Here is a 10,781-nt window from a genome sequence, read left to right as displayed (position 1 = left end):
GACGGCGGGGCGTGTGAGTGGGGGGGGGGGTGAGCAGGCGGGGGGCCCGGATCGACTCGCTCGGCAGAGCCGCTGCCCCGCCTGGACGACGCCGCCGCTGCTGCCACATCCCGCGTGACGTCACGGCCGCCATGTTGTTGTCGGGCCGCTGAGCCGCGGCTCCTCGAGTCTCCTCCGCCGCCCGCGCCGTCCACCTCGTCCTCGTCCACCTCGTCCTCGTCCACCTCGTCCACCCTCCATCGTATCGCCTCATTCTCTCCTCCCACCCTCTCTCCGTCCCGTCTCCCATCTCGTCGCGGCCATGACGACCACGCTCACGCAGCGCAGCTCGGGGCTCGTGCAGAGGCGCTCGGCGGCCGCGGCCTCCTCCTCGGCGGGCGGCGGCGGCGGCGAGTCGGGCGACGAGGGCCCCGACGAGCTGACGGGCGCCGGCGGCGAGCAGCTCGGCGGCGGCGGCGGCGGGGCGCGCGACGCCGACGACAAAGGCGACAGCAAAGAGACGCGCCTCACGCTCATGGAGGAGGTGCTGCTGCTGGGCCTCAAGGATCGCGAGGTGAGGGGATGTGGCGGGGGGGGCACCCATGGGGGGGGGGGGGCACCCATGTGGGGGAGAGGTGGGTGGGGGATGTCACTCAACTTGGACCACCACCGCCGCCGTTTTCGTTTCTTGTTCGGAGCCCCCCTTTCCTCCTCACCTATACCCCAGCAGCCTCGTCCCCTCACCAGTCATGTGTATTTCCAGCGCCCCCCACCACCTTCCACATACCCTGAACCCCCCTCAACTGGAGGCCCTCGAATGGGGCCTATCACCCCCTCTCGCTTATGAAGGAGAAGCTGCTGCAGCTGTTATTGATGTGGCCCAAGAACTATGATATCCGGGGAGACATGGGAAGAAAGGTGTGGGGGGGTATGAAGGGGGTAGGGGGCAGAACCAGTTACAATGGCACACAACGTGGGTCCCCTTGACCCCTTCACGTGGGTCCCCTTGACCCTCACGCCTCGTCCCCCCACGCTCACTCGTATCCACTTCCTGCTTCCCCATGGCTCCCTCGGTCCTCTCGCCAGAGTTGCGTCACCCGCCTCAGCTGGGTCACCTGGGTCACCCACCCGAGGTCACACGGCTCAGCCGGGTCACCTCACCTGGCTTCTGCCACAGCAACTCCTCACCTAGGACCCCTTTACCTGGAATCCCTCACCCGGATTCCCCTCACTCGATCTACGTCATCTGCACCCACTTTACATAAACCCTCTTTACCTGTGTGCCCATGGCCAGGTTGGCAATGAGCATGTACACTATACACACGGTGGGGGTGGGGGGCAGTGTACACTAGGTACTATGTATACGCGTCCTTGTACATACCTGTGTGTACACATGGGTGTGGACGCGGACATGTGTATACACTGGCTGTGTAGCAGCGGACTTGGTAGACCTGCTTACACACGCGTTGTGAACGTGTCCTGGAGTCATGTTAAATTACAATCACAACCCTTTAGGAAACTGGCCAGTGCTGGTTGATGGACTGTTTCATGTATCACACGCGCCACTGATGTTAACCGTGGCCGAGAATCGAACTAAGCTGAGTTTTTAGTGCCGTATGCTCACCATCTCCGCCCCCTACTCCCCCTCTTCGGGGATCAAATGTTGGCGGATCTGGGTGTATGCGAGTGTGTGTTTGACGTGTTCACTGCCGTGTCTTGTGAGTGTGTAACGCAATATTTACGTACTGTGTGTGTGCGCGGGCTGTAAAAAGGCCAAGAGCACTGGCGTGACCGCGATTAAAACTCACCAGTTTATAAGGGGAGGAGTTGTGAAGTGAGCGGGTGGGATTAATACAGAGTTTGGATTGATGTCATTTACATGGTTGTGCAGTAAGGAGGGCCAGAGATTGTGGAGAGAGTGGCTGAGATTCTTTTGGAGGATCCTGGAGTTTTAATAAAAAGGCCTGGTTAATATAGAGGCAGTGTGGAATTGTGATTTGATATAGGGCATGATATTTTAATGTGAATAGCCAAAATTTGAAAGCGTATCAGTGTAAAAGTGGGCCTGATATTTCTAATGTCAGTTTCTGGGATTGTAATGTCATAGAGTGGAATAATTTTAAACAGACGCCCATGGATTCGCGAAGACAGCTGCTGGGATTATCACTAGACAACCAGGTGCTGAACGAGAGATCGGGATTGTAAAGTGAGTGAGATTGTTTCGACGGCGGCAGGGATTGTGAAACAGCTTGTGGTCGTAATGCAGAATCGCTGATTTTGAGGAGCAGCCCAGCAGCCCCAGGGGCGCCCCTTGCTTCTGTCGCCCAACAATGACAAGAATGAGCTGGAGGGAGGGGGGCGCCGGGTTTTAAATGAGTTGACTTTCCGCTCTTAAAGAAAAGCCATCTCGCTTTAGTAGCCTGAGCGGTCCAACCGGTTTGTGTGCGTTACCCAGTGTCTAGGCGTGAGCGGTGGAAACGTGCCGCCACTGCCGAGTCCTTCTTCCCTCCCCGTGGGGTGCCGGCAAGGCCCACCGGGAAGTGGCGGCACAATGTTGTGCCCTGAGAGCATGGAGGGCGTGAAGCTGGTGCCGTACGTGATACTCTCACGTGCGGTGCAAAGGTCGCTGCTGATTTTTGCCGCGGTGGTGATGCCGAGAGTCAAAACACGGCTCGCCTGCACATCGTCCACTAACCGCCTGGACATCATCCAGTTACCGAGTGGCAGCGCCGGTAATGGTACTGGTGGAGGGCACAATTTCCCCTACCCACCAGAGTAAATGGTATGTGCCAGTGTCCTGTTACCTGGGGGCAGGTGCACGCCACACCTTACCCCTCCCCTCTTTGCTACACAGCGACAGGACCTGTAACATGAGGTGGGCTAATCCAGTGTACCTGTGTGTGTGTGTGTAGTATCTACCTCTGTTTGTGTCTACTGTGTACCTGAGATTTATGTGCTGTGCCTGCTCAATTTAGTACGTGGCATGCGTTTCACAAATTCCTATTTCTGTATTTTTACAGTAATCGTGACATTGTTCAAACATGAAATAACTAACATCGCCTGCCTTGGCAGTGGTGAACACTCAGAGGTCAACTCACCATTGTTCATCGTTAAGACCGCCTAAGAAATGGGAGTGGAGCAGCGGCACGGCAGTTAGTGCACCGCATCAGGAACCCAGCGGCCTGAGTACGATTCACGGTTACGACCAACGTCAGCGATGGAGAGTGACTTGAAATCTGGACTGGTCCTCACCACCCCCCACCACCTTCCCCAATCCACACTAGCTTGGTAAAGTATGGTCAAGCAAAGCCCTTGACAACCCAATGCAAGAGAAGACCTTTGCTGCCTTGTTTATTATCCCAATCGCCAAACACCGGTCCAAAGTCCTGTAATTTGCAGCTGCAGAGAGCACTGGCGATCGCATGTAAGATAAGAACTGGCGAGTTTGTTGAATTGGAGAATATTATCGAGGTGCTGCCTGTGACCAAACCACCAGGAGTGCATCCCATCTCGTTTGATGCTGGGAGCAAGGATTGAGCCCTGATAGTGAGGCGATGCATGACCGCCGTGTGCAAAACAGGCTGCTGTGGAACTACGTGGTGGGCAGCAGAGAGCAGTGGCAAATTATGTTTTGTACTTTACTTTGCTCTTGATATCTATGCTCTTGATATCTATGCCCCTCATCTTTACCAACCAGCAGTGACTTGGGTGGTGAAAGATTTACTTCAGTGATGTGCTTTTGTTCTGCTTTTGTCCATCGTTTTGGTGACTCGGGTCACTCATGCAAATGAGATTCACCATTCTAACGTGGTTACACAAAATCAACCTGACACTCATCTCATCTCACTCATTATTATCTTGATCTCTTGACTTCTCACCTTGTTAAACAGAATACACTTGGACGTGGTCTCACATCCCCCATATCTGACATGGTATGGTTTAGGCCTTCATCCAGCAGTGGATCGACAAAGGACTGTCAATTACATTTACGTCAGATCTCTGCTCTGAGAGAAAGGTCATTTCCTGAAATGCCATCCTGCCGCACGCCTTCGTGCCGAAAGGCAGTGATTGCGATGAGCACGTTTGTTGTGACGTGTCCCTTTTGTTAAGTCTCTTGTCGCTTGCGTGACATCACGGGTCGTCGCCGTGGCGGTGAGCGTTTTCTTTGGTCACCGTGCGCGTGTTCCGTTGTACAGCCCTGCTTCAACGCCGTCGTTGAGGCGGTGGGTAGTGGGAGCCAGGCCCTGCCCACGGGGTTCGGCCAAGCGGTTTAGACCGAGGCCACGTGATGCGCAGCTGCACGTCCCTTGTGGCTCAGCTGTACATCCCATGCAGGGCAGCCGCACGTCCCGTGTGGAGCAGCCGCACGTCCCGTGTGGCACAGCCGCACGTCCCGTGTGGCGTCGGCACGACTGTGAGCGGAGCAACCCCCCTGCGAACAACTTTTTTGTCTTTATTTAAACATTGGGCAACGTGTCCCTTGGGTTTGACGTTGCAAGTCCGTTGCTTTTACTTGCGAGACGCCGCAGCACGCGACTGAGACATGAGACTCGATCAAGGTCCAAGTTTGAGTGCGATCGACGCTGGGAAGCCCCACTCCCCTCCCTCCCTTCTCGCCTGGATGGCCAGGCAGATGGAGTCCGGCAGGAGATCTAGGCATTAAAAGGTGCAACATTGGCCTATGAATAAAAATAATTGGGGAATTTTCGAGATGTCGTTTAGGTTATTAATAGGAAAATATGCGGAAAGTAACTAGGGGGAGTTTGTTCCATTTTTAAATAAAGATTCATCTTCAAAAATTACAATGTCTACGCTGAAATTTTTACTTTTTTAGCATTGTCTTGACGGTCACGTGACCCCATCCAGCCATTCACAACGCCTTCGGAAAAAACAAAATTCAAGCGACGTTTTGAACACATCTGCTTTATGTTGTTGAACCATGAGCAACTTGAGTCTCCCAGGGGTCTCCTTCGTGTTGCATGTGGCTGGACAAATATGAACCTCTTTTTGTGTACGGTTTAGATGGGCATGACATGGCTTCCTGAGTAGATGTGCACTGGATTGCTGCTTCAATGTCTCTGCTGCATTCTGAGAGGTCACAGCGGGTCACTACTGTGTGGTCTCACAAAGTGGCCCATAGACTCGCACAGAGACACATAGACTCGCATGGAGATCACAGCGGGTCTCTACTGCGTGGTCTCGCACAGAGACCCCCTTGCCTCTAGACATTGTACAGGAATTGTCGCTCATGTACACCATCTAGAGATTATTGTAACATTAACAAGCTATATAGACAAAGTGGAGATTCCCATCAGCTTGCATGGAGACTCCTAGACTTATATAAGCTCACAGACTCACATAGACATCCACAGCCTTGCGTGGCATTCACAATGATGGTCTGGTCAGTGTTTCTACAATTGCGTGCCAGCGTCGTAGGTGGCCATAAAATCAGGAACAATTACGTTTTTCCAGTGACGTTATTCCAATAAATTTTGGATTTGGATTACAGAGATCTTCATCTGTCACGCTGAGCATCAGCGCTACCCTCCCTGCCACAGGGACACCCTAACCATGAGGCTTGGCTCTACTTTTATCGGTAGCGTCGTGATCGTCATTTTCAAGCAAATTGCATCTTACAGTCGGCGAGGAACTAGAGACGAGCTGGAAGGCTGCCAGGCAGTGAGCCGGCACCAACAATAGCCAAGTTTTGCGGTCCTCTATATTAAGGTGTTTTCAGCCAATTGTATGTATGTATGTTGAACTTATTTTACACTGTACGTAGCCAACCGTGCTCATTGGAGGTGAGTTCATAAATGTGGGAGAAAAACAGACTACCCTGAGAAATTTCACATGTAAAAGGGGGCAACACTGTATCCCCATACAGAAGGCAGAGATGATATTTGCACTTTGATGTACTGCCTTCTGGCGAGCTAAGGTACAGCTCCTCCTCGACACCCACAGGAAAGGAGTTTTACTAAATGTATGCGGTGTTCGACCAACCCTCGCCGCTTCCAGAGTGCCGAATCCCAGTCCGCGTGCATAGCCACCAGTACCCTGCAATTAACAGTGGCAGTGGCGTCCTTGTTACCGCTATGAGAGTGGCGCCGCCTGACTGTGTGTGCGTCTGTCCGCGTGTGCGCACGGTGCTCGGCAGGGCTACACGTCGTTCTGGAACGACTGCATCTCGTCGGGGCTGCGTGGCTGCATGCTGGTGGAGCTGGCACTGCGGGGCCGCATCACGCTGGAGCCTTGCGGCATGCGACGCAAGAGCCTCCTGTCGCGCAAGGTTCTCCCCCTCCCACACTTGTCGCCGCTGCACTTTGTGCGGGTTGGGGTGTTGCTGCGCTGTGCGGGTTGGGGTGGTGCGGGTTGTGGTGTTGCTGCTCTCTGCGAGTGCTTACTTGTGTAGGGTGTTTGTTGGGTAAGAGTATTTATTGGTTGTAGTGTTAGTTGGGATTAAGTGTTCTTTTGTTGAGTGTGTTGGGCTCAGGTGGTGCTGTTGTCGGGTTGTAATGTATTCGTTTAGTGTGTTTTGTTGGGTTAGGGTGTTTTAGGAAGTTGGTTTGTTGGGCTGTTTCGTGTGTGTGTGGATATGGTGTTATTACATCATTGCGTCATGGTAGTTGTTGGGCTGTATTCGTAGTGCCTCAAACAAGCATCACAAGTTTCAGAGCGCAAAGAGAATCCTGAAGCACGGTTACACAGGGCACTTTCGCATGGAGGGTCACGCGGGGTGTCCAAGACAACCAGTCAAGGCGTAGACACACAACACTGCCGGAGATTGGGGTGTGGGGTTCCTGGGTAGGGTGTGTATGGGCAAAGTTGGATTGGTTATGGTTAGTTGGTTGATGGTATTAAATTACATTGTTCTGGTGTTGCACCGTGGTGTTTATTGGTTGACGGTATTGGTCAGGTTGTTGCGCGAGTAGTGTTGGGGTTGGTTGAAGGGACTGGATTAGTGGGTTAGGGGTTCTCTTCCTTCAGCTCCATTCAACTCCTCTTCTCTCCTCTCCCTTCATCTCCCCTCTTCTCCCTCCATCTATCTAACGCCGCTGTCTCCCCGCATATCTCCCCACGCATCCCCCGGTCAGGTGATGTGCAAGTCGGACGCCCCAACTGGTGATGTGCTGCTGGACGAGGCCCTGAAGCACATCAAGGAGACAACGCCGCAGGAGACCGTGCAGACCTGGGTCGAGCTGCTGAGTGGTGCGTGCTCACTCGCACGCTCCCTCACACGCTGTCTTACTCACTCGCACGCTCACTCGCACGCTCATACGTACTCACACGCTGTCTTACTCACTCGCTCACACGCTCATTCACATGGTTACTTACTCACTCGCATGCTCACTCACTTGCTCACTCACTCGCATGCTCACTCACTTGCTCACTCACTCGCACGCTCACTCGCACGCTCACTCGCACGCTCATACGTACTTACACGCTGTCTTACTCACTCGCTCACACGCTCATTCACATGGTTACTTACTCATTCGCATGCTCACTCACTTGCTCGCTCACTCGCACGCTCACTCGCACGCTCACTCGCACACTCACTCGCACACTCACTCGCGCGCTTATACGTACTTACACGCTGACTTACTCACTCGCTCACACGCTCATTCACATGGTTACTTACTCACTCGCATGCTCACTCACTTGCTCACTCACTCACTCGCATATTCACTCGCATGTTCACTCGCACGTTCACTCGCACGTTCACTCGCTTGCTCACTCACACACTCGCACGTTCACGCTCACAAGTTCACTCTAGCATGTTCCATCTCGCATGTTCATTCACTCACACGCTCACTCACACTTATTCACTCCCACGGTCACTCGCTTACTCACTTGAATGTTCACTCTAACACGCTCCTTAAACCAAACCTAATCCCTCAATTCCAATGCCTCAGCCCTCACCTCTAACCCCTTTCCTTTAACTCATGACCTCTAACCTTGTAATCCTTCCGGCTCGACTTAACCCCTCGCCTCTAAATGCTCAAGTCTCCCTTCTCACATCTAACGCCTTGCCTTGAATTTTTAACCCCACACTTAAAACACCTCACCCTTCACCGCTGTACACCTCAGCCATCACTGCTCACCCCCCCCCCCCCACATCCACCTCTCACCTCTCTTCCCGCCTCTCTCCCTCGCTCACCATCGCCTTCCCCTACGGTGGAACCGTTGTCGAGCAGCCGCCCGTCCCGTTCCCACCACGCCTCGCGGCCCACGTTCACGTCGCCCTGCGCCCGTAGTAGCTCGCGGGCATAAGGCGGCGCCCCCTTAGCTCTCCCCCCGCACCATCTCCCCCCCACTCCGCTGCCCCCTCCCCGCGTTGAGCGGCGTGCGACTGTGCGGCGCAGGCGAGACGTGGAACCCGCTCAAGCTGCACTACCAGCTGCGGAACGTGCGCGAGCGCCTCGCCAAGAGCCTGGTGGAAAAGGGGGTCCTCACGACAGAGAAGCAGAACTTCCTGCTGTTCGACATGACCACCCACCCGCTCACCAACAACAACATCAAGCAGCGCCTCGTGCGCAAGGTGCAGGAGTCGGTGCTCGACCGGTGGAGCAACGACGCGGCGCGCCTCGAGCGCCGCACGCTGGCGCTCGTGCTGCTGGCGCACGCCAGCGACGTGCTGGAGAACGCGTTTGCGCCGCTGGCGGACGAGCAGTACGAGACGGCCACCAAGCGCGTGCGCTCTCTGCTCGAGCTCGAGCCCGAGGTCGAGAGCGCCAAGGCCGGTGCCAGCGAAGTGCTCTGGGCCGTCGTGGCCGCCTTCACCAAGTAGCGGCCGCGGCTGCGCGGCGACCAGGGGCCGGTCGCGCGGAGGCGGTCGCGGCGTCGGGAGGGCAGGGGCGGCGGGGATGAAGGTGACGCCACCCCCCCCCCCCGCTCCCTTCCCCTCCGCGCCCCCACGCCGCGCGGACGTCGTTCCTACGAGGACTTGCGGCGAACGCCGTGCACTTGGGGCGCCGCCCCCCCCCACTCCCCCCGGCCGCGGGCGCCGCCGCCGTCTCCGTTGCCGCCGTCTCTGGGCGTCCCGAGATGGCGATGGCGTCGCACGCCATGGGGGAGGTGCCCCTGGGGCCCGGGGAGGGGCGGTGAAGTGTGGGTTGCCTCGCTCGTTCGCAGAGCCGAGCGCGTCCGTTGCGAGCGAGGGATTTTTTTGTTTTGTTTCATTCTTCCGAGGCGGTGGGGGTCACGGGGCCTCCGCCCCGCCACCAACTCGCCCCCCGGCCCCTCCGACGCGGCGGAGGTCGTGCCCGGCAGCAGGAGAAGCTTGAGGTTTTTATGCAAAATCGGAGCAGTGCCTCGTTGCCAGTGACTGAGATCGGGTGCCCGGTCACGACGGGGGGTGGGGAGGGGAGTGGAGGGGGGGGGGCGCTGGGAGGGTTGCGTGGTGGCTGCCTCGGAGAGTTTCCACGCAGCAGAGGGAATCCTGTAAATTTCCAAATGGAGCTCCAGCGGTGTGGAGGCTCGAGGACGGGTGGACACAGCGACGGACGTCACCACCCCCCCACCCCCACTCTACACCGCCACCCCCGCCTGGTGCTCTGCGGACTCGGAAAAGACTGTGCACACAGCGGCCAGGCCATGAATAGCGCTTGCGTAGAAGAAGAACCATGCGCCTGCTGCAAGCGTGGGGGAGCGAGCGAACGAGCGTGCGAGTGTGGAGGAGCGAGCGAGTGACGAGGGAGTGCGACAGAATGGGCGCGTGGGCTGAAGCGCTGGTGGTCGTGGTGCTCGTGTCGTCTGGACCATGAGGAAAGCCGCGGTTTTATGCTGAGTGCCGTCTCATCAACCCCCCCCCACCACCTCTTGACTGTGCCCCCCCTTCTGCTGTCCAAAGGCGACCGGGCTCCCCTCAGTCTTAATATCCTCACTTAGTTCGGTCATTCGGAGGCCGTGGGTTTATCGGCGAGCGCCCTCACCATGCCCGAGTGACTCGCAACTCGACCGCACCCGTAAGAGGGAACTCGCCAGGGTTAAACTCGCTCCCTCGATGCTTATAAATCAATGCGATGTCACATCGTGTGGACCAACAAACGTCACTGATTATTCATCGATGTTTGCCCTATTTGTTGCTATTTGGAACGCCTCAGCCCCGATTAACCCGTTGCTAATTTTAGGCCACCCCTGGCGCAGCAGCGAGCAGTCGAGTCCTGCCCAGGTTGAGGGTCGCGGAGTGAAGCGGCTGGGGAGGAGGGGGACCCAGCGGCGGCAGCAGCAGCAGCCATCATCCACTCCGCGTAGGTGGGAGCTGGGATTCCCGTGCTGCTCGATTGGTTGATTGCTGTATTTGTAATTAGTGGCCATGAGCAACGATCCCGCTCCCCCCGGCTTCACGTTAACGGGCCGGACTTCTCGCTGCCCGCCCGGCTTCCGTCCCCCGCCAAGGGAACGTCAGCCGCAGGGTCCCCTTGCTGCTCCCCGTTGCGCTCCGCCCCTCCCTCCACTGGAAGAGGCTCGAGCAGGAGAGCGTGCGGATGTGTGCGCGTGTGTACAGGCTCGGTTAGTCTCCCCTCTGTCCGCGTTCCTGGGCGTCGGTTTGATTTTTAAGGTGCGGTCGTGATACTCGGGGTCATTTCGCGACGTCTCGTCGGCAGCCGCGGCGTGGGGTCACGGCCGGGGGGTTGGGGTCACCGTGGCCCTCCCGCGGTGGAGTGCCGTCAACTGATTTGGGTTTTGTTGGGAGTCCTGTGTTCTCTAATCCTTCCGAACTGCATCTCTTTCTCGTGTATCAGCCAATCTTACTACAATAATAATTATGATGATGATAATAATAATAAAGCTTTCCTCGGTAA

The 10,781-nt window shown here is 56.3% G+C and overlaps 1 protein-coding gene across 1 annotated transcript; it reads left to right on the top strand.

Moving 5' to 3' along the window:
* Positions 1–111: 111 nt before the first annotated feature.
* LOC133343649 (Golgi phosphoprotein 3-like) lies at positions 112–10,781 on the top strand. Its single transcript, XM_061553359.1, has 4 exons — positions 112–553; positions 6,134–6,265; positions 7,071–7,185; positions 8,340–10,781. The coding sequence occupies exons 1-4, from the start codon at positions 302–304 to the stop codon at positions 8,762–8,764; spliced, it is 924 nt and encodes a 307-aa protein (XP_061409343.1). The 5' UTR covers positions 112–301; the 3' UTR covers positions 8,765–10,781.

This window comes from Lethenteron reissneri, chromosome 18 (genome assembly GCF_015708825.2).
Source record: "Lethenteron reissneri isolate LAM-NWPU_2019-01 chromosome 18, ASM1570882v1, whole genome shotgun sequence".
Classification (NCBI taxonomy): Eukaryota; Metazoa; Chordata; class Hyperoartia; order Petromyzontiformes; family Petromyzontidae; genus Lethenteron; species Lethenteron reissneri.
The sequence above is the reverse complement of the archived record's forward strand: the minus strand, read 5'-3'. Positions and strand labels throughout refer to the sequence as shown.

Bases quoted from the DNA above. Each gene is read 5' to 3' on its own strand.
- LOC133343649 (XM_061553359.1), top strand. From the start codon at position 302: ATGACGACCACGCTCACGCAGCGCAGCTCGGGGCTCGTGCAGAGGCGC. The intron at 6,266-7,070 runs GTTCTCCCCCTC...TCCCCCGGTCAG, and splicing joins AGAGCCTCCTGTCGCGCAAG to GTGATGTGCAAGTCGGACGC. The intron at 7,186-8,339 runs GTGCGTGCTCAC...TGTGCGGCGCAG, and splicing joins CTGGGTCGAGCTGCTGAGTG to GCGAGACGTGGAACCCGCTC.